Below are 23,167 nucleotides of genomic sequence, written 5' to 3' on the forward strand. Positions count from 1 at the left end.
GCGGGGTCGGCGCAGGGGGCGGGGCCGGCCTCAGCCAATCGCCCGAGGGCGGCGGCGGAAGCGAAGCTCGGGGCTCGGCGGCGGCGGGGCCGCGGCGCGGAGCGGGGCCAGGTGAGGCGGCGGCGGGCGGGGACGGGGAGGGGGCCGGGGGGCGGCGCGGCGGGGACGGGGCGAGCACGGGGCGAGCCGAGACCGCGCCCGGCGGCGGTGCTGCGGGTGGGGACCGGGACCGGGATCGGGACCGGGACGGGGACAGGGACCGGGACCGGGATCGGGGCTGGGAGCGGGGCCGCGCCAGGCCGCCCGCGCAGCCCCAGGCCGGGTGCGGGGTGCGGACAGCCCCGGCCTCAGCCCCGGCCCCGGCCCCGCTGTGGGAACATCCGGGCTCCGCCGGGGGGGCGGGGCCAGGCGGGGCGCGGAGGGGGGGGCGGGGGTTGCGGGGGGCGGGGCCGTGACGCAGCGCGCGCCGTAGCGGTAACGGAGCGCTGCCCGCAGGCGGCCATGAGCTCGCAGCAGTTCCCCCGCTCGGGAGCGCCGCCCGCAGCCCTGGGACCAGCGCCGCCGCCCAGCCCCGCCAGCGGCCCCGCGGGGCTCGTCGGGACCCCGGGCACAGGTACGGGGAGCAACGGGGGCGGGGAGCAACGGGTGGAAGGGAGGGGGGGTTGGGGCGGGCTCGGCGGGGCGCGGCCCCGTGCCCGCGGTGCCCGCTCGGGGGGCTGGGGGGCGGTGCGGTGCGGGCGGTGCCCGTGTCCCCGCCGTGCCCTCAGCCCCTTCTCTCCGCAGCGGGCGATGAGCCGGGCCGCGACGCGGAAGCCGCCCCCAGGGAGCACCTGGGCGCCGGGGCGCCGCTGCCCGCCCGCGAGGAGAAGCAGGAGCCGGTGGTGGTGCGGCCCTACCCGCAGGTGCAGATGCTGGCCCAGCACCACCCGGTCCCGCCCGGAGCCCCGGTGACTGTCACGGCGCCGCCGGCGCACCTGAGCCCCGCCGTGCCCCTCTCCTTCTCCGACGGGCTCATGAAGGTAACGGGGGTGCGGGGAGAAAGCGCGTTTGAGTTGGGAAAGGGGAGCTCGGTTCTGGTTTATTTATTCCCTTGCAGTAATTCTGAGCTAGCCCTGGCTGTATTTCTGTATTTAATTGCTGGAGTGCTGGGTATAGTATATAAATGTAAATTATACCAAGAGCCTCGCTGCTTTCAGTTCTTACTCTTTCCCTTTGTCCCATGTGAAAGTGGAGTGGCTTTGAACAGCCAGCATCCTTATTTTTCAAACACCTGACTATGCCTGTCTTCGGGCAAAGCAGGCTTTCTCTCCGGGCTGTCACTCACAGAAACGTTCTTTTCAACACCGAGCTGTTGCTTGGAGTTGCCAATGCTCCTGCCTTGGTGTTTCTTGCAGCCTCCCTTGAAGCCCACCATGCCCAGCCGGCCCATTGCTCCTGCTCCACCCTCCACTCTCTCGGCTCCCACAAAGGTTCCTGGACAAGTCACTGTCACTATGGAAAGCAACATCCCGCAGGCTCCGACAATTCCTGTGGCAACAATCAGTGGACAACAGGTTTGTTCCTTCTGTTCCAGCTCCCTGCAAGGTCAGATCAATGGTAAAAGCAGGGCTCTTGCAGCAGGAGGGAAGGCAGCGGGCAGACTTCCCGATTTGGTGGACACTGGTTGTTGATCAGTTGTGCTTGGAGCACTAAACCTCCGCCTCAGTTAGCACTAGCTCTTTAGAAAGCTGCTGGTTTGTTGTAACCATCTGACTGACGTAGCACAGTGAGGCTGCAATAGCAGAAACCTATCCAAAAGCTGTTACGGAGCTGACTCTTTCCTCAAAAGCTCCTGCTGCTTCCCTGTTAGTTGGAGCATTCACAGTATAGACAACTTGTTGGAATTCATTACTGCAGCATTCTTTAGCTTTCTTGGGAGCAGACCAGAAGATATTGGTGAGCAGTTCAGTTTTGCAGTATGTTCTTAGTAGACCACTAGTGATAGAATTTGGGGGGGATGGAGGTGTGAAGATAATGATTTAGATTTTTTTTTTTTCCCTTCTAATTTTGGGTGCAGAGCCAGTCCTTGTAATTTAAAGCTGGTGTGCCAGAATGCTCATCACTAGCCCTCTGAAGTCTCAGGGCTTTGTTGCAAAGTACCTTTAAGTGGATTTGAGTTTGGCTGGCTAAGAATGGGCTGTTATCTTCATTAATATCCCTGGGAAGTCCAGCCTTATTAGAAAACAGAATTAATTTGTCACAGCATTTGCCAGGATGCCACTATTCTTTTGCCTTTAATGGCAAGGCGGAATGAATCTGTGCCTTAGGAGTCACTAATGACAGAACAGACATCTCTCAGGTTGACATGCATGTTACTGCCAACTCATCCAAGTGCCAGCCAGAAAAGTAGATCTCTGAAATGTGAATGTCTTCCATGAACAGTGTCAGCTGTCTTTAATTTCATCCCGTAGAAACATCTCACTGTTTCTCTGCTCACTTGTAATGCATGTAACCTCTGTACACCATGTATTTCTATGAAATCTCATTTCTGTGTTTGGTTCTCTTATGTGGTAATGCTGATAGTGTGCCCATGAATTTTCATGAATGCAGCTCCTATCTTATTCTGGATTCCTTTCTCTTTTAACTCTGCAGGGCCATCCCAGTAACTTGCACCATATCATGGCTACCAATGTACAGATGTCTATCATCAGAAGTAGTGCTCCTGGGCCTCCACTACACATTGGAGCTTCTCACTTGCCCCGAGGTAAAGATCTTGCTGTGCTGTCGCTGCTGTCTGTGCGGGACCTCTTGGGGGCAGTGCACCTGGCCTCCTCTGAAAGTCGCCTTGCTGCTAACACAGCCAGTATTCCAGCTGTTAAGGCTGCTAGCACAAATAGGACTTGAGGCAACTGCTGGCCTTTTAAGCATTATGTTGCCTTCAGTCATTTAAGGCAGCAGTATGTGACAGTTTTTAAAATGCTGGCAGGTGGCAGCACTTGAGTTACTCTCCTTCTGTGCTGTTAATAGTGAACGCTTTCAGGGAAAAATACATGGTATAGATTGGCCTGTTGTGCAAAATGTCACACTCTCTTGGTAGTAAGCATTGCTCACCTGTGACCGACCACTTCTCAGTGGCACGTGAGCAGTTAAAGTTCCGAAGCATGTTCTTGCACCCACCTGACACTGGATCTTTCATGAATGCAGTTGCACATGCTGGTGTTTTGTGTGCGTTTTTTTGCCCTCGGGTTTAGTGCTGATACTAACGGCAGGCTCCTGTCTCCCAGGATTTTGGTTGCTATGGCTTAGAAAACAGATCAGCCCCTTAAAAGAAGCTCTGTGTTCAGCACACTCTGATTTCTGATCAGTTTTACTTTTCAAAGGCTTATGGGTTGGATTTCCAGTTCAAGTTTAAACTGATCTGAATTTCAATGTACCATTTATATTTTTCTTTCATATTAAATACAAAATGTATTTGTAGCTGAACTAAAACGTATTCTTGTTCACCTGATTCTCGTGTGACAAGAAACACAAACTTTTTATTTTCATTTATCTCTGCTCCTTCTCTCTTTCTCTCAGCTTGCATACTACGTTTTGAGGTAATAATTTAAATTAGAGACACTTACAGAAGCTATGCAGTCCAGACAATAAAATGATTTCAAGGCCACTTACCTTTCAGAGTTATTTTGTATGATCAGCAGTCAGCAAACCATAGACAAATAAACCACAGTTCTGTGCTGTTGCAGGTTTACAAGCTTTTGTTGTTATTGTTGTTTTGTTTTCCTTCTATTTATTGTGCATGTATTTTTCTTCTGAACTTCAGTAGATGCAGGAAGATTGTTGTTGGTTTTGCATATTAGGCTTATTTACATGCTAGCCCGCTAATGCAGCTGTTCAAATTATTTGTACTAATACTATTTGTACTACCATATCTAGGAATAGAAGAAGATCAGATTTACAATATGAGGTTATTATAGGGGAATGAGAAGCACTAATGAACCCAATTCACTCAAAATGCCTACCCTTCCCACATACTTCTGTGGATCTCTAGTATTTTTGTTGCAAGCCTTATATGTAAACCAAAGTCAACTGAAGTGAACTATGTTCAAAATGGAATACGTAGCAGTTAACGTAAGAGTCTGTCTCTGCAGTTGTAGGGAAGCCATTTGGGTATGTGGTATTTTAACACACTTTGTGTGCTTCCCAGGTGCAGCGGCTGCTGCAGTGATGTCCAGTTCTAAAGTAACTACAGTCCTGAGACCAGCTTCGCAGTTGCCAAACGCAGCTACAGCTCAGCCAGCGGTTCAGCACATCATTCATCAACCAATCCAGGCAGGTAGCAGCCAGACAGCTCTGCAGAACACTAGCCACCTGCTCCGAATTTTTCCTGGCACCAATTTGTGATACAGAAGCTGTCATTGTGTGTTTCCTAGAATGAGGCTGTTGTCAGCTCTTCCAGTTCAGTCTTTCATATATCGATTTCTGAAAGCAAGCAGTGAAAAAGTTGCATTAGTCATGTGGTTTTATTTCCTTTGTAGAGTTGGTACTAGACATCCTTGCTTGATTTTTAACCGTTTGCAATGTGATAACAAAGTGAGAAGAAGATTTACTGTAGATCTACACAAGTTTTAGACTCTGAAAGGCCGAATGTGTTGTGCAGATGAGGGTTATTCTTAAATTATTGTATTGATATAGAATAAAAAATCACCTTAATATGCTGCTGGGTATCTCAGCTTATGTACGTGTGTAAGGAAAAAATTGTAGGTGTCTTCTCTCTGCAGTAGTACTAGTGTTCAAGGTAAGGATCAAGGGTCAAATATCTTTACTTCATGATTTCAGTAAGGACCTCAAAGTAATCATCTTTGACTTCATGAATATACTTAGTATAGGGTTTATTTCCATTCTGAAGGGAACTGACCTTTGTTTTTTTCTCCTAAAAATGCTTGAAAGTCCTGCATTATATTCATACATACCAGGTCACTGATTCCCTCTAGTGTACGTGTTTTAAAAATCAAAATGGATCTCCTAAGGAGCTTGCAGATCAAATCAGAAAGACTGGAAGCATTTTAGAATGCCAAAACTGAGTGATAAAATCTAGAAAATGCAGTTTTAGTCAAGTAATTCTGAGTTACTCTCTAAATTGTAGAATTTCTTTTCTGATCTCTCTTTTGTGTTTGTTTTTGTAGTCTCGTCCGCCTGTGACAACTTCAAGCACTATTCCTCCTGCTGTGGTGGCGACTGTCTCAGCCACAAGAGCTCAGTCCCCTGTCATAACAACAACAGCAGCACATGCTACAGAGTCAACCCTCAGGTAAAGATGCTGGAGGCAAATTCTTTGAAACCTACAGTGCTCTAACTTTACGGAGGCTGCAGGAAGAGGAAACGTGTTAGTCATCGCAAGCTGATTATTCTCTGGATGTGGGATGATATAATACAAAAATAGTAATGCTTGTACAGTGCAAATGCTTTCAGTTCTGTGAATAAAAATTACTATAAATGCGAACTGTTGCTCTGCCTTACAAGAAAGAAAGGGTTTAACAAATCAGTTGTGAGCTGCTGCTTCCTGGAAAGCAGAGTTTCTCTTTTAGAAGTTGTGGCTAATTCAGCCCATCTTCTTTATGAAGACACAATGAGAAATGACACACAAATGTTGTAAAGCATCCATGACAGAAAAAGCTCTTTCTACAGAGCTGCTTAGGGTGGATGCCTGATGACAGAACAGCGTAGCTTGAGTTTTTTATTTCACTTTGCCATGTATTTGATAGCAGTGCTGCTCTCAGTGAGAACAAAGCCAGGTGTCACCGCACTTTGTCTTTTGGATTCAGTATCCACAGGGTCATCTGCATGATTGTTTCTCTTTCTCTGCAGCCGACCCACACTGTCTATCCAGCAGCACCCTCCTTCTGCAGCTATCAGTATTCAGCGGCCCGCGCAGCCACGGGACACGGCGACTCGCATTACGCTGCCGTCTCACCCGGCTATCGGAACGCAGAAGCCACAGCTCCACACCATGGCCCAGGTAGACTGGAAGAGGAGGGGGGAAGCCCATGGGCTGCTTTCAGGCATCTTTTGTTTACATGTGGCTGGATGAGATTAAATTTGGGAAAAGAGTAATGGGTTAGAAATTAACATTCTTTATAGTCAGTGCAATGTGATTCCAATCTAAGTAAATATTAAAAATGTACTGGTCTCTTAACTTGAAGCTTTTTTTCTTTTTTTTAAATAGAAAACCATTTTCAGTACTGGTACTCCAGTGGCAGCAGCAACAGTGGCACCTATTTTAGCAACAAATACCATTGCTTCAGCAACCACAGCTGGTGAGTTCTCATGATGCTGTTGTGAGGGAGTTGTTTTTTCCTCATTGAAGATGGCCCGTAGTTAGTGTTGCGGGAATCTTTCTTTATGGTAAAGACAGAATTTGGATGTGCATGGTCATTGTTCAGGAGATAAATTGCTGAATTCTTCAGGGGGTTGTCCAGGTTGGGTTTTTTGCTCTGTTTATTTGGGTATAGATGGTATAGATATACTTGTGTGATTGGGCTCCATAGAAACATCTTGTATGTTGTGTTTTTATTCTTTCTTAGGTTCTGTTTCTCACACCCAAGCACCTACAAGCACCATTGTCACCATGACAATGCCCTCCCATTCTTCCCATGCTACAGCTGTCACAACCTCAAACATCCCAGTTGGTGAGTGATTTCAGTTCCAAGAAGAATGTGTAACTAATGCTTCAATTTTACTGTTTACATTATCAGTGTTTGTGTATATTGGCAAATTAAGGAGGGGAAGAAAATCAGTACAAGCTGGGAGAAGCTAATTAACAGGTCTGCTGTGGCACAGCTTTTGTTTTTTAACACCAGGAAGAAACAGATGCTCTAGGAGGAATAAGTAATAAAATGGCTCATTAACTTAATTGAGTTTTTAGACAAACTTGGGTCTTTTGGCATTTCAGAACCTGCACTGTATGCACTAGAAGTTGAAGCTGCTTCGTGATAGAGTTTAGCTTTCTTAGCTGATTTTTGCAAGTTGCTTCCTATGCTTTTGGAGGCAATAGGTTATAGCCCAGTCAGGTTGTGTTAACGCCTTCACTTGAGGGTAAAACAGCTCAAGTCTAAAAATGCGGAAACTATTTGCCTGGATGTAGAATCTGCCTGAGATGTTTCCAACAGAACTGCTTAAGCTTCCGCTGTTAATCTCCTCCGTTCTCCTGCCCACCTCCTTATGTTCTTGTTCTCTTGAAACTTTTTAATATCTTTCCCTGCTGTAAATTTCCAAGTAGTGAAGTTCCATCTTGATACACCAGTGTTAAGCTTTTGTAGGTGTTTTCTTTCGTTTCTTTGCCTCTATGTGTACTTGCCTACCTTTTTTTCTCATTTCCTTTGGTCTCTGTCAAGCTTTGCTTTGAAAACTTAGATAAATAAGTTCTTGACAACAGAAAGGATAGAGCTGGTTGTTTAAGAACAAAATACAAATTCAGTTGAGTTCTGGACTAACTCAGCCTTCTACCAAATAACAGTTACATATGCATTTAACATACACATTTATAATGTCCTTGAATTCTGGTACAAATCAGTTGAGGGAGGGGGGAAAGAGGTGGATTTACTTAGTTTCCCATATTCATTCTTCCTATTGAGAAAATATGTCATCATGTGGATAGGAAATTACTGGGGAGAGGGGATACCTTGGGAGTGGGGTTGGGTGTTTTTTCTTTTTAAGAGACCTAGTCTCAACTTTGCAGTGTCTGTACCAATTTGTCCTTTGTTCACTGATTACGTGTTTGTCTTTGCACAGCTAAAGTGGTTCCTCAGCAAATCACGCATACTTCTCCCCGCATCCAGTCTGACTACACAGCAGAAAGGAGTAACCTCATACCCCTCTCTAGTCACCGGGCATCTCCAAACCCAGTAGCAATGGAAACCAGGAATGACAACAGGTAAGGAGATAACATTTTTATGAACCAGAGAGTGTGAATAGATTCTGAGTGCCTTGCTGCTTTTCTGGGTTAGGATATACAAAAAAAAAAAAAAAAGTGGTTTTGAAAACCGGCAAGGGATTTAGCAGTTTTGAATTAATCATGAGAGTTAATATACTTGATAGCTTACGACAGATGAGATACAAAGTTTAGGAAGTGGCCCCAAGGCAGGGGTTGAAGATGAACGGTTGAAATGGTGTGTGTGATGCTTGTTCTCTTTGATGCCTACAGGCAGTCTGTGCCTGTCCAGTTCCAGTACTTCTTACCAACGTACCCGCCCTCTGCCTATCCCCTGACTGCGCACACCTATACCCCCATCACCAGCTCCGTGTCCACCATTCGCCAGTATCCAGGTAAGAGGAGCTCTGGGGCGAGCCAAGGCTTTTGTTGAGTTGTTAGTTCATGTGCAAGCTTTAGGGATGGAAGCAGCTAAGAAGTTTGTGTGCTCAGCTCTGACAGCTTGTCGCAAAGTGTTTGACTTCTTGTTGGCTGAAGGGAAAACATAAGGAGTATTGAACTACTTCAGAGGCCTACTAAGCATAGCTAATAATCATTTTCCCAGGATTTTCATGTTTGATATCCAGATATTTTGCCTCTCCTGATCTGATTTCACAGATCAAAACCAGTTCAACTCCTCCAAAAAAGATGAGCTCTTTATGCATCTTCATTCCCTTATCTTTAAATACATAGTTTAAGAAACATAAACCAAAAATTGAGAGAACAAGTTGCACTGCAAGCAGTTGTGTTCTGTTTAAAAGAACTAGGCAGGTTAACAGGTTTGAACTGGTGCAGTAGTTTGCAGGTTGGCTCACATGATACATGTTTTTGGCTACATAGTCATCCCAGACTTAAATTATTTGCTTGAGACAAAGTTTGAAGCACTTCTACCTTACTGAGTGGCTAAGGACAGTTCTCTATGATACAGTAATTCCCACAATCCCAGATCTGGATTTTTATGGAGTATCTGTGTCTGCTGGTAGCATGTTACCCTTGACCAGTACAGAGGGGAGTTGGAAGGATATGGAGGCTGCAATCCCATTTGCTGAATGGGAAAGCATGCACAGGGAATTGGTGCAGTACTGCGGCCTGTTTTTTGTCATTGAGGTTGGAAATTGTCATTGAAATTACAGTTGCAAGTCTTGACTATAAGTCCTGTCTGGATTTGAGGTGGGCTCCAGGATGATTAAATGACTTGTGATAGGGACGGGGGGCCTCTCTGTACCTTCCTGTGCTTTGGCTGGAGTCGTTTTAAAGGAGGCTATGTGGGTAAGTGGTGGTACTTGGTGTTGGTAGCAGTGACTGGGTGGTTACAGAGCCCCTGATGAAAGCTTTTTTTTTTTTGTGCTGCAGGGCATCAGGAAGCAGGGACAGATGTTGGAGGAGTGTCAGTGTTTGCCACAGGGAGGTTGTGCAAGGCCTCAAAGCAGACTGTCAGGAGTTCCGCTACTGCTAGCATGTTGGGCCAATGACAGGATAATACTGACTTCTAAAAAGATGAAGGCTCACCAGTAGCTCACTGACAGAGACATTTGGTTCATTAAATTGATTGGAAGCATCAGTTGACAATACTAATTAGGGCAGTAACTGGTGACACCTCAAAGTGGAGAATTCCGAGTGTCAGGAGGGACTTGAACCCCTGCTGAGGACAGCCACCGGAGAACTTAGAACATAGTGCAGACTTTTTAATATCACTGAGCTCTAAGGAGTACTGCTGTGGTATTTTGAGGAAGGATGTTGAGAAGACCCGAGCTTTCCAAGGGCTTGGTTGTGTTTACATAGTTTCAGAAATGATTTTGTTGGATAGACAGTCCTGCAACAATTGTTTCACATAACATGTACTTGTGACAGAATTAATACAGGGAAGTCATATTAGGGACCTGGTGCTGTATTTCAGGCTTTTGACAGCTGTTTTTGGAGTGACTTGTTAGCACAAGAACTTCTTGTTGAAATCCTGTGACAAAACCAGCTTGGTCTGTGATGAGAAGGCTCGCTGCTGTTCGCAGGCAAGCCCACTGTTAGCAAGTTAGCACTTGATTTTGGTGTGCTGCTGTAGAAATTGCATTACTCTGGAGGTCCAGGAGCTGCAGGTAGCCCAGCATCACTGCTAAGTGCCCCCTGGGAGGAACGCAGCAGGATGCCTCACAGTAGATCTGGAAAGATGGAATCAAAGCTGCTCAGAGCTGTAAATCCAAATGAATGAATTGGACTTGCAGGGCAGGTGCATCGCTTGGAACACTGTTTTGCCACAAAGATTTCATGATTGTTTTAGCTGCAAGATACAGTCTATAATTGCAAGCCCTGTTGTGACTCAGGTAGGATTGTACTCAAGTTCAGAAGTTTGTCCAGCTGCACAAATAAAATTATTTTGCTTATGTGGCTGGGGAAAGGAGGGGTAGAAGTAGGCTTCATTTTAAGGTACTTACACTTGAGTCTCTGTCCTTGCCACTTGCTTTGGTACAGTCAATGTTGGTCTTCTAAATGATGTAGTTAGATCTGTGAAAGACTCTCTTCAAAAGGAGGTTTCTTTATAAAATTGATTTAGACTTGTAATTTAAGCTGGGAAAACACCAAGTATTGATACTTAAAAAGCCTTGTGTAAAAAAGTTAATAATGCTGTAGTGAGCAAAAATAGTACACAGATTTAGGGGAAAACGGATCCTGGGCCAGGAGCTGGCGGGGCTCATTGAGAGGGCTTTAAACTAGGTAAGAAGGGGGATGGGGCTGAAACGAGGCTTGTTGGAGCTGTGCCAGGGGGAACAATAGCAAGGCCGGGGGATAAGGCAATGGCCCAGCTGAAGTGCATCTACACCAATGCACGCAGCATGGGTAACAAACAGGAGGAGCTGGAAGCCATCGTGCAGCAGGCAGGCTATGACTTGATTGCCATCACGGAGACGTGGTGGGACCAGTCTCATGACTGGAGTGCTGCAATGACGGGCTATAAGCTCTTCAGAAGGGACAGGCAGCACAGAAGGGGTGGTGGTGTGGCTCTCTATATTAGAGAGTCTTTCGAGGTTGTAGAACTCAAGGCTGGGAATGACAAGGTCGAGTCCCTTTGGGTTAGGATCGGTGGGAAGGCCAACAAGGCTAGCGTCCTGGTCGGGGTCTGCTATAGACCGCCGAACCAGGATGAGGAGACGGATGAGTTCTACAGGCAGCTGACAGAAGTTGCGAAATCATCGGCGCTTGTTCTGGTGGGGGACTTCAACTTCCCTGACATATCCTGGAAGCACAACACAGCCCAGAGAAAGCAGTCTAGGAGGTTTCTGGAGAGCGTGGAAGATAGCTTCCTGACGCAGCTGGTTAGTGAGCCTACCAGGGGTGGCACCCCGCTAGACCTTCTCTTCACAAACAGAGAAGGACTGGTGGAGGATGTGATTGTCGGGAGCTGTCTTGGGCAGAGTGACCACGGAATGGTGGAGTTCACTATTCTTGGCGAGGCCAGGAAGGGGACCAGTAAAACCGCTGTATTGGACTTTCGGAGGGCTGACTTTGAGCTGCTCAGGACACTAGTTGGTGGAGTCCCTTGGGAGGCGGTTCTGAAGGGCAGAGGGGTCCAGGAAGGCTGGGCGCTCTTCAAGAGGGAAATCTTAATGGCGCAGGAACGGTCTGTCCCCACGTGCCCAAAGACGAGCCGGCGTGGAAGAAGACCGGCCTGGCTCAACAGAGAGTTGCAGCTTGAGTTTAGGAGAAAGAAGAGGGTTTATAATCTTTGGAAAAAAGGGCGAGCCACTGAGGAGGACTATAAGGAGGTTACGAGGCTGTGCAGGGACAAAATTAGAAAGGCCAAAGCTCATCTGAAGCTCAATCTGGCTACTGCCGTTAAAGATAACAAAAAATCTTTTTACAAATACATCAACGCGAAACAGAGGACTAAGGAGAATCTCCATCCTTTACTGGATGCGGGGGGAAACCTTGTTACAAAAGATGAGGAAACGGTGGAGGTGCTCAATGCCTTCTTTGCCTCAGTCTTTAGCGGCAATACCGGTCGTTCTCTGGATACCCAGTACCCTGAGCTGGTGGAAGGGGATGGGGAGCAGGATGTGGCCCTCACTATCCACGAAGAAATGGTTGGCGACCTGCTACGGCACTTGGATGTGTGCAAGTTGATGGGGCCGGATGGGATCCACCCAAGGGTACTGAGAGAACTGGCAGAGGAGCTGGCCAAGCCACTGTCCATCATTTATCAGCAGTCGGGGCTATCGGGGGAGGTCCCAATCGACTGGCGGCTAGCAAACGTGACGCCCATCTACAAGAAGGGCTGGAGAGCAGACCCGGGAAACTACAGGCCTGTCAGTTTGACCTCAGTGCCAGGGAAGCTCATGGAGCAGATCCTCCTGAGAGTCATCACGCAGCACTTGCAGGACAAGCAGGCGATCAGGCCCAGTCAGCATGGGTTTATGAAAGGCAGGTCCTGCTTGACGAACCTGATCTCCTTCTATGACACAGTGACGCACTTGGTGGATGAGGGAAAGGCTGTGGATGTGGTCTACCTTGACTTCAGCAAGGCTTTTGATGCCGTCTCCCACAGCATTCTCCTCAAGAAACTGGCTGCTCTTGGCTTGGACTGGCGCACGCTTCGTTGGGTTAGAAACTGGCTGGATAGCCGGGCCCAAAGAGTCGTGGTGAATGGAGCCAAGTCCAGTTGGAGGCCAGTCACTAGTGGCGTCCCCCAGGGCTCGGTGCTGGGGCCGGTCCTCTTTAATATCTTCATCGATGATCTGGACGAGGGCATCGAGTGCACCCTCAGTAAGTTCGCAGATGACACCAAGTTAGGTGCGTGTGTCGATCTGCTCGAGGGTAGGAAAGCTCTGCAGGAGGATCTGGATAGGCTGCACCGATGGGCTGAGGTCAACTGCATGAAGTTCAACAAGGCCAAGTGCCGGGTCCTGCACCTGGGGCGCAATAACCCCAAGCAGAGCTACAGACTGGGAGAGGAATGGTTGGAGAGCTGCCAGGCAGAGAAGGACCTGGGAGTGATGGTTGATAGTCGGCTGAATATGAGCCGGCAGTGTGCTCAGGTGGCCAAGAAGGCCAACGGCATCCTGGCTTGTATCAGGAACAGTGTGACCAGCAGGGCTAGGGAGGTGATCGTCCCCCTGTACTCGGCTCTGGTGAGGCCGCACCTCGAGTACTGTGTTCGGTTTTGGGCCCCTCGCTACAAGAAGGACATCGAGGTGCTTGAGCAGGTGCAGAGAAGGGCGACGAAGCTGGTGAGGGGCCTGGAGAACAAGTCCTACGAGGAGCGGCTGAGGGAGCTGGGCTTGTTCAGCCTGGAGAAGAGGAGGCTCAGGGGCGACCTTATCGCTCTCTACAGGTACCTCAAGGGAGGCTGTAGCGAGGTGGGGGTTGGTCTGTTCTCCCACGTGCCTAGTGACAGGACGAGGGGGAATGGGCTTAAGTTGAGCCAGGGGAGTTTTAGGTTGGATGTTAGGAAGAACTTCTTTACCGAAAGGGTTGTGAGGCACTGGAACAGGCTGCCCAGGGAAGTGGTGGAGTCACCATCCCTGGAGGTCTTTAAAAGACGTTTAGATGTGGAGCTTAGGGATATGGTTTAGTGGGGACTGCTAGCGTTAGGTCAGAGGTTGGACTCGATGATCTTGAGGTCTCTTCCAACCTAGAAATTCTGTGATTCTGTGACTTCTGAGGCTGGGTATGGAAATGTAATTTCAACTTAACTTTAAAGTCGATCTTTTCTCTCTTGCAATATGGAATGAAAATAAACAGTAATTTTGAATTCTTCTGGCAGACAACCTGACCTGTCCACTCTCAAATTCACTACTGCTTCAAGCAGGTTGGCAAATTATTTATTTTTTTTAAAGAAAAATAGTCTTTGAGAGTAAATACTGGAGAGAAGGCGGGGGGGAGGGACAGCGGCAACCCGCGCTAGGAGTGATGAGGTGTCTGTGTTGCTGTTTGCAGTGTCAGCCCAGGCGCCCAACTCAGCCATCACGGCTCAGACTGGCGTCGGGGTGGCCTCCACCGTGCACCTCAACCCCATGCAGCTGATGACTGTGGATGCCTCTCACGCCCGGCACATCCAGGGCATCCAGCCGGCGCCCATCGGTGCCCAAGGGATCCAACCAGCACCCATCGGCGCCCAGGGGATCCAGCCGGCGCCCATCGGCACGCAGGGACTGCACCCAGCTGCACCCATCAGCACACAGGGACTGCAGCCAGCACCAATCGGCACCCAGCAGCCCCAGGCTGACCCCAAGACCTCAGGTGAGTGCCCTCACACTGAGCCTGCAGGTGGCAGGACATGATCCCGCATCTGTAACCACCCCACAAGGGTCTGTGTCCCCAGGAGGGTGCAAGGCACGTTCGTCCCAGCGCTCTCCTGGAGAACACTTCTTACCTCAGGGAAGGTCATTCTTGCCGAAGCGCACCAGGGAGAGCTGCAGGTGGGGTTGGATGGGTTATTTCAGCGGGAAAAAGAATGGCAGTGCCTGAGCTTAAACAGTTTCCGTTAGTAAGGCCCTGTGGGGAGAGCCATTGAAAAGTAGGTAACACTTACGGAACTGCGCCAGCTGTGAGTTAGATCACATGAGCAGTTAAAACATGGCTAGGTGCCTTAAGCACTCTGTAAATTGGTCTTGGACTGTGATGAAAACACATTTTATGAAAAATGATTGGCCTGATGGAGTCCCGGTGACTTGCTGAAGCAAGGGAACGTGGCAGCCAAGCAGTGCGCTGTTTGCGGTGCCAGTGGGGGTGTCGTGTGCCCTCCCCAGCTGCCCAGCACCAGCTGGTTGGCCAGGCGGGCTTTGGCAGAAGGTCAGAACACAAACAGCTCACAGTGCTCACCTACAAGTTGCCGCGTTGTCCAGGAGTTGTCCAGTTGCCAGGAGTGTTAGCCAGTTGACCCACCTGTGCTGGTGATCTCCCTAGCCATTTCTGTTTCTTCAGGACAACGTATTTCTGTAGCAACAGCTGTTGGGGTATCTTCCTTCTACCTGGCAGCTGGTCTAGTTACCAAATTGCCTGTAGTGAAGGTACTGGTTATGAAGTAGTGTGAAAGCACTGCTGGTAAAGGTTGAGGGAGTCGAAGGAGCACAGACAGCGCGTACTCTGCAGACGCCTCCTTTGTCATCACACTTCCTTAAGTAACTGCTGCTTCTCCTTATCTGTTCTCTCTCCCATATCGATGTCTGTCCTCCCCAGCAGTAGTCTTGGCGGATGGAGCCACCATTGTAGCCAATCCTATTAGCAACACGTTCAATACAGCTTCTGCAGCAACTACAGTTGTTCAGACCCACAGCCAGAGTGCCAGTGCCCCAGCCCAGGGCTCTTCCCCACGCCCAAGCATCCTCCGGAAGAAACCAACTACAGATGGGTGAGTGGGATTGAAGGTGACACACAAATGATACTTCTGTGCAATCCAGTCCAGCTAAATGGAATCATTTTCTGTAGATAAGAAAAGTTCTAGCAGGTTATTCAGTCAGCAGTGGTTGTGAGTAACCTGCTGCTCTGTGAAACATGTTTTCTTCTCCGCTGGGGCAAGCTATCATTTCCTCTTACTCTCAGTAACAAGATGTCTCTAGTTCTTGCAAGTGACCTTTTGAAGGAAAGTGTTTTTTATTAATCTAAGCCAGAAAGCCTCAAATCCAAAGAGCTCAATCTACTAAAATTAGAAATCTGTGCTTTGATTTCAGTGCTTTTCTTGGAAGAATCTGGATGGGTAGTAAGGACAGGATTAGTACCCTGCTGTGAAAACTGATTGGGGAAAAAAAAGGTGGGGGAAGTAATGTAAGCCAGAAAACACACAATATTTTCAGAGTTTGATTTTGAATGTCTGAATAAAGAGGCAGGAGACAGCGTTAAAGTTAACAATCCATTTCCTCCTGACTAACAACTGAAAATGCTGGAAACTGATGTGTCCTATGAGACTAAAATTGCTTTTTTTTATTTATTTGGGTGGAAACCTTTTTCTAAGGCAGGAAAGGTGCAAGCTGTAAAACTGAAGCATAAATGGAAGAAGCAGAATCACTGAAGAATTTTTCTATTTGAGAGGCTGACTGTTTGAGACAACAGTTTCACTTTCAGCCCTGCAGGAGATAGAACAGCCTCTAAAATGCTTTTCTGCATGCAGCACTGTGCTGTCTAACATCCATGTTCAGGGTTTGGAGATCTTGGAGTCAGGCTTTGATGCAGCCTAGTCCAGCTAAGCAAAGCAGCTGCCTGGCTGAGCACTGTTTAGTTCCAGATAGTTTGCTCAGACCTGTGATAGCAGTGGAAGGCACTGATGTGGCCAGACCTCCCTTTTTTTCCTGACACCTGGAGCCTGGCAGTCTCAGTAACATGCCCTGGCATTTCTGGAGGAGTCCCAAATGTGAGGGAGACTGGGCCAGATCAACTAACCAGTTATCTTTAAAGAAAGTAAAACTTAAAGACTAATTCGGTTCAAAGCTGAGACTTTCTGTAGCAGACCAGTTATATCTGGGTCATTGCACTCAGCTTAGCTCCTCTCCTGTTTTTTGGGTCAATTCCTTTGCTCTCAGGGGTATTTACCTTTGTATCAGAGAGGTGGGAATTTAGATTTGTCCATGTCTTACAGGCTGGCAGTCCGGAAAAGCTTAATTCCACCTCAGCCACCTGAAGTAGCTAGCACGCGTGTGGAGAATACTATGCGCAGCACGTCTGGATCACCAAGGCCTGCTGGGTAAGACTGCAAGACAACTGTTGTACTGGTTTTATTGTGTGTGTTTGACTTCTGGTGGTTGGTATTGAAGCGTTTTCTCTTGTGAAATTTATTTTGTATTTGTCCATGTGACAACTTTGAATAGCCTTGTGTAACTCTGCTGTTGAGAAGCTGAGGCAGGAACCTTCTAAACAATGTCCTTAGGAGCTTTCAAGAGGTGGGAGGGACGTAACACAAAAAATATTGTGCTGTGTTAAAGACTGGGCCTTTAAAGATTTTTTCTAGATTTCTTGGGATTTAATCCTAAAAAAAGTTAAATGGATCTTCTACCCTGTTTCAGTGCTTGTGTCCAGTTGCTTTATAGCTCATCGTTTTAAAACTATTAGCCACAGTGGGAGCTCCCACAAAGTGGATGAGGGGCAGTGCAGCTTTGGGTAAAGTTCTTCTTGTTTGCACTGCAAAAGTGCCGTGCTCCTTTTTAGAGTGTGTGGAAGCTATCTGGAATTAGTCATGAGATTTTGCTTGTACACTGCGTGGAAGAAAACAGCATCCAAAACAAAAGGTTAGAGGGCACAAAGGGGGAAGAAAATGTGTTGGAGGTAATGACACCTGCTGCTGTCACTGCACTCGTTACTGAGCCAGGTGTTATTTACTGGCACAGGAAAACAGAAGTAGTCTGAATCTGGCTTGGCTCAGTGTGCTAGAAGGTCATGACTGCGATGCCATTAACTTCGCTTCGTTGTGCTTGTTTTCCAATTTCACAGTGCCAAGCCCAAACCCGAAATTCACGTGTCCATGGCCACTCCGGTCACGGTGTCTATGGAGGCAGTGTCTAACCAGGGCGGTGAGCAGCCCACCATCGCGGTGCCCCCTTCCTCCCAGCAGCCCCCCTCTGCCATCCCAACGATCATCGCAGCCGCCAGCCCCACCGCACAGCCCACAGCAGCTCTGTCCACCATTCCAGGAGCCGTCCCAGCTGCTCCACCGACTTCTACCACAATAGTGGCTGCCCCTGCTCCTCCATCCACCATGAGCGGTGCCCTTTCAGCAGTGCTGGGGCCTGCAGTACCGGAGATAAAAATCAAAGAGGAAGTAGAACCCATGGACATTATGCGACCAGTATCTGGTAGGTTGCTGCTAAGCATCAAGTAGTTTCTCTTGTTGTTGATGCAGTGGGGAACTTGGGATTTCAACATAACCATCCTGAAAATAAAACTGCCTCTCTTTCGTGGCAGCACATAACATAAGTCACAGAGTTCCTTTATGCTTTCTTTGTCACAGTTGTCTTCCCACTGCTCTCCAGTAGAGAATAGCGACATGGTTTAGGTGATGTGATCAAGGTATGAAGTGCTATATGAGTAGACTATGAAGTCTTAGTGGCCCAGTGAATAGAATGGAAAGCAAAGATTTGGTTGACAGTTAAGCTGAAACTTCAGATCAGCTTCTAACTCCCAGGAAGAAAGGGCATTGCAATGTTTGAGGTGTTCCTGTCCCAAATATTAAGAATTGCAGGGTAGCAACTTGGCAAGTGCATTTTTTTTTCCCCCCAGAGTGCTTCTTTGCCTTCTCCTTAACCTTCTGTGAAATCACTCAGTGTCAGCACTGTTTTGTTAGTGTTCAAATGATCCAGCTCCAAAGAGTCTGTGCGAATTGCTTGCTTAAAACACAGTTATCAGTAGTGCCAATATAATACAAATCTGTACAGTTATTTTGGTTAAGAGATCTCATGCCAGAAATTCTGCTGTGGATTATGCAGCACATTTGTCTCAGTCACGGCTGATCGAGTTTTTCCCTGCAAATGTCAAGGAGTATCCCCTCCAGCTACCTGCCGCTCTGCTGCCAGACTGAGAGGCCTGTTGGTGTGTGCAGTAACCTGCTGACGCAGTGCTGTTGACTTGGCAGGACAAGAACTCCTGCAAGGAGAGTACTGCAGTCCCGAGTTGACTGCATCTGGCCCTGTACTTGCATTGCAAAGGGAACACACTCGCTATTGACTGATCTGTGCTCTGAACATCCATTCAAAGATGTCTTCTTCGCAGTACCATTAGCACAGATTCCTTTTTGTAGCATTCAACTCCATAAGTTTTTAAAATTAAGGAACTGAGTGAGAACTGTCTGCTCTCATTCTTCATGTCCTTGTCCACGTACGTAAGGATCTCAGGGTACAAGCATTGTCCCAGTGATTGGTCCTGGCTTAGTGTCTGCCCTTGTACAGGTGTGGAGCTGAAGTGCATCTACAATGGAATGCGCGCTCCTCACAGTGCACTGAAACAGCAAACAGTGGTGGTGATGGCACTCAGGTAATGCCAGTGTTACCTTTATGCTGCTGATAGCTTGACTTCTTTTCCTTTCTTTCTTCTCAGCAGTCCCTCCTTTGAGCACAAGCACTGTCTCTCCATCTTTGGCATTGCTGGCCAACAACCTTTCAATGCCTCCAAGTGATTTGCCACCTGGTGCCTCCCCAAGGAAGAAACCCCGCAAGCAGCAGCATGTCATCTCCACAGAGGAAGGGGACATGATGGAAACAAATAGTACCGACGATGAGAAATCCACTGCCAAAAGTTTGCTGGTGAAGGCAGAGAAGCGCAAGTCTCCTCCAAAGGAATATATAGGTAATGTCATCTCTGCTGACCTTTTTTCCTCTTCAAATGTCTGTATTATTTCTTCCCCTTTTCTCATAAAGGCACTCTGTCTTTCTGCTTCCAAAATGTAACTAATACAGAATCCAACTATCTGATCCTCAGTGTTTTCTATATAGTGATGTTCAGGGGAAATGACCTTTTCCAAAATGGAGAGTACCATTTTGTATGAGGTGGTGCTTCCTCGTCTTCTCTCACAGTTACTGTCATGCTGATCTCCCGCTTTCGCCTGCCTAACAGTAATAATGCAGTTATTCCTGAATCCTTTTCTAGATGAGGAGGGTGTGAGGTACGTCCCTGTGCGCCCGAGGCCGCCTATCACTCTGCTTCGTCATTACCGCAATCCCTGGAAAGCTGCTTACCACCACTTCCAGAGATACAGCGACGTCCGCGTGAAAGGTCAGTCTGCAGCTCCGACCGGACACTGGGGCATGTGGGGCTTCAGCACACTTGGTGTCTGAAAAACACTCCTGGCTCCTCCACGTTGATGAGCAGTGCCACAGAAATTGCGTTCCTTGCAATTGGGAAAAACAAGGATTGATCAAGTGATCTAATAGCTTCATTAGCTAGCTGTTGCCTGAATCTCTCTCAAAACAGGGAAGAAAGAAAGGGAAGGAGCCTATGTAGAATTAGACAATTTTGTCTAATTGTCTAAGGTCGTACGTTTATTGAGAAATGTATTTATTTAGAAGGATAGAAACTTACTAAAGAAAGGACTTCTTAAATGATATGCTATGGTGATACACTCCGGTTTAGTTTTCAGATCATCTTCTTATCTAACAAACCTGCCAATTTAATAAAATAAAAAAAATCTAGGTTTCAAGTAACAAGTCTTTTTGAATTAACAGATGAGTCTTGTGGGCTTTTAAATCTCTTTTTTGCTCTATTAAGAGGAAAAATGAGATCAGACACTGTTTTTTATGCTGTTTAGCTCACCTTAGACTCTTTAAGTGGATGGCTTTTTTGCAACTATCTAAAGACATCAAGGAGGGAGTGGATATGTATTTCAGTGGGATGGGATGGACCACCACCACCCACTCTTCCATATAGGATACTTGAAACAGTGCTACATTTTTGAAAAAAAGGGAAATACTCCTCAACAGTGAAAAGAAAAATTCTGGAAATACATTTAACCCGTTAATGAGCAAGAGCAGCCTTCAGATATGGGGCAGATGGGTAGCTACGTTCCTTCCCCAATCAAAATGTTGCTTATTTCCACTTACTAGGACGTGTAAAAAGCAGAAGCTAGGCTAAAGTTTTTGTTTGAGAACAGAGGCCTGGTGAATTTGTGAAGTTTGTGTAACCTAAGTTTGCATTTCTTGGTGACAGAAGAGAAGAAAGCAATGCTCCAGGAGATCGCCAATCAGAAGGGTGTATCCTGTCGTGCGCAAGGGTGGAAGGTCCATCTCTGTGCGGCACAGCTGCTGCAGTTGGTAGGTGAAGGGGACTCGCCTGCTACCTACAGCACGGGGGAGCACAGAGTTGTGTAAGACAGGGTTTTTACAAGCTCAGTACATGCTCATCTGACACTGGGATACCATAAGCTGGTGTGTAGTGCCCAAAGGGAGTGGGATGCGCTTTCCCCTTTCTCAGGAATGTGGCATAAGTGGCTTGGAAACTTAGTGTTGATTTTGCTCCAGACATAAGAGCTGATGTATTTTGTACAGATGATCAAAATTGGCAACTCCCTCCTGCTGATGCACAGGTCTGAAGAAGCGTCTGTTTGGGATGGTGCGGCTGATCTGAGGAGGCAGCACTGATCCACATTCCTGGATGCTTCTGTTTCAGGTTGGGGGTGAGGTAGGTGCTCTGCATTCTAGCACCAAACTCCCCAAAACCTCTGCATTCCTGGAATAGCATTGTGAGAGAGAGGGGAAACAGTTCTGGTTAGGTTCCATACTTGTTCAGAAGTGGAGCAATCCTGTAAATAGAATGTTAGTACAAATGAATAGTGCCACACTTCACATCAGAGGCTCCATCTTCTGAATTACTAACATGAGCAGCTGAGAGGGGAACAGATTATCATCATCTCTGCGTAGATTTCTTAATGTGGGCAAACGTTTTCTGGCCTAGTGGCGAACCTTTTCATGAAGTGCTAATGTCTTTTAGACCAACCTGGAGCATGACGTGTATGAGAGACTGACTACCCTACAGGAGGGACTCATTCCTAAGAAAAAGGCAGCCACTGATGATGACTTGCATCGAATCAATGAACTCATACAGGTACGTTCCCATGGCCTCTCAGCACAAAAGAACTGTTCTAGCCTTAATTACAAAATATCCTGCTGTGGTTAATGAGTGCTAAAGCGCTCATAAATAAATAAATAAATAAATCACAGAGGTACTCTTTCTGTGTTTGAAGCATCATCAGTTAAAGGTGGTGTTACAAAAAGGAAGAGCGATTGTTTAGGCTAGCTGCTGTTGCTGACAGTAGTATTTCATTTCAGGGGAATATGCAGAGGTGCAAACTTGTGATGGATCAAATCAATGAGGCTCGAGACTCGATGCTGAAGGTCTTGGATCACAAGGATCGTGTTCTGAAGCTTCTAAACAAGAACGGAACTGTCAAGAAGGTATCCAAATTGAAGCGAAAGGAGAAGGTCTAAAGCCAGAATAATGACTCTGGAAATGGAGAACGTGTACAGAATGGAGTTGAAACCTTTTGTAGTTTGGGTTTATTTCTAAGAAGAGCATCTGAATAAAACGGCTGAGTTTAGGGAACAGCTGACAAGAGATGGACACGTGAAGTTTGGTGACCTGAAGGGATTGTCAGTGATCTGTCATAATGAACAACACTTTCTCTCAGGCTCATCTTTTTTTTTTTTTTCTAGTCTTTGCGGTCCCATTTGTTTAACCCTCCTGATGTGTCAGTGCCTACTAATTGGAACTAGTGCTGCAGTGTGTGGGGGACAGTGCTGTCCTTCTGTGCTGCAGCGTAGGGGTTAAGTATCCACCAGGTGTGTGAGCAGCTGTAGTAGATTCTGCAGGAGCCATCAAGAAGAGCCAAACCCAGACAGCCGTGCTCTGAAGCACTGAGTGACACTGCGTTCAGTGACCCCATTCAGTTCTTGTTCTTCTGACCTTCCAGTGTCTGAAGCAGCCTTCTTAAGCCCGTGCCACCGCGCTGGGAGATCTGCCACGCTCAGTCTCCTATGGTTCATGAGTCCTAGCTGTCAATCTGAAAAACAGTTTTAAAAAAAAAAAAAAAAAAAAGAGGGGGTGGGGGAGAAATCATTTCCAAGTGATTTTTGTAGTGTCCGTGTGTGTGTCCATGTTGGTGTTCTGGGATCCTTGTCCTGAAGTACCTCTGGGGGCAGCGTACTTCCCGTAGCTGGTGTAACGTTACCTGTATGTACCACATACATCTGAAACCATTAATAAAGGACGTGGGCGTTTTTGTATGTGAGCGCTTTGTGCACCTTGATCCTCGTGGGGCGCTTACCCCTGGAACCTGGACCCCAAAACCTAGGGGAGAGGGGAAAGCTGTGGGGAGCAGCCAGCCCCGTGTGCTGCACTGGGGCAGGGAGCTCTCAGATTCACGCTGCAGCCCCTAAAGACGATGGCAGAGGTGCTGTTTGGTGGTAAAAGTTACCAAATTGGCTCATTCCCCGTGTCCCCATCCCTTCCACAGCCTCCCCCAGGGCTCTCAGGCGCCCTCCCCTCAGCCTGAGGCGCTCCCCGGGCTGGGGGGGGGGGGGGAGGGGCCGGGCCAGGCCGGGCCCCTCAGGGGCTGCTCCCCCCCCCCCCCCTCCCGCGCTCCTCAGGGGCAGCCCAAGCCCCGCGCGGGGGGAGGGAGCCCTCTCCCCCCTCCCTGCGCGGCGGATGGCAGCGCCCTCACGCTCCTCTCCCTCCGCGCCAATCGCAGAGCGGCGGCGGCGTCACGTGCCGCGCTCCCCACTCGCTGCCCTTCGTCCCGTCAGCAGCCGCGGCGGGCCCCCC

At 48.0% G+C, this 23,167-nt stretch overlaps 1 protein-coding gene across 7 annotated transcripts; it reads left to right on the forward strand.

Moving 5' to 3' along the window:
- The first annotated feature begins 18 nt into the window (after window positions 1–18).
- SAP130 (Sin3A associated protein 130) lies at window positions 19–22,628 on the forward strand. 7 transcript variants are annotated; one of them, XR_014318139.1, is made up of 23 exons: window positions 19–111; window positions 496–613; window positions 784–1,019; window positions 1,395–1,553; window positions 2,632–2,743; window positions 4,184–4,308; window positions 5,163–5,287; window positions 5,845–5,995; window positions 6,203–6,293; window positions 6,561–6,665; window positions 7,768–7,909; window positions 8,180–8,301; window positions 13,698–13,742; window positions 13,871–14,173; window positions 15,113–15,284; window positions 16,506–16,610; window positions 17,354–17,715; window positions 18,953–19,201; window positions 19,502–19,627; window positions 20,558–20,661; window positions 20,896–21,028; window positions 21,338–21,451; window positions 21,676–21,699. XR_014318139.1 is itself a non-coding variant. In XM_082767494.1 (22 exons), the coding sequence occupies exons 2-22, from the start codon at window positions 502–504 to the stop codon at window positions 21,832–21,834; spliced, it is 3,216 nt and encodes a 1,071-aa protein (XP_082623620.1). In that variant the 5' UTR covers window positions 19–111; window positions 496–501; the 3' UTR covers window positions 21,835–22,628. The 7 variants fall into 7 exon arrangements, 6 of the variants coding, with proteins under 6 accessions (XP_082623620.1, XP_082623618.1, XP_082623619.1 ...); XM_082767494.1 differs by lacking the exon at window positions 20,896–21,028 and having other exon boundaries at window positions 18,956–19,201; window positions 21,676–22,628; XM_082767492.1 differs by lacking the exon at window positions 20,896–21,028 and having other exon boundaries at window positions 20–111; window positions 21,676–22,628.
- Window positions 22,629–23,167: the final 539 nt, after the last annotated feature.

Source organism: Aythya marila, assembly GCF_965140915.1.
Source record: "Aythya marila genome assembly, chromosome: 9".
In the NCBI taxonomy this organism is placed as follows: domain Eukaryota; kingdom Metazoa; phylum Chordata; class Aves; order Anseriformes; family Anatidae; genus Aythya; species Aythya marila.

Excerpts from the sequence above, each read along its gene's own strand:
- SAP130 (XM_082767492.1), top strand. The coding sequence starts at position 502 with ATGAGCTCGCAGCAGTTCCCCCGCTCGGGAGCGCCGCCCGCAGCCCTG. Across the intron at positions 4,309-5,162 it reads TCATTCATCAACCAATCCAG|TCTCGTCCGCCTGTGACAAC; the intron begins GCAGGTAGCAGC and ends TTGTTTTTGTAG. Across the intron at positions 21,452-21,675 it reads GAATCAATGAACTCATACAG|GGGAATATGCAGAGGTGCAA; the intron begins GTACGTTCCCAT and ends ATTTCATTTCAG.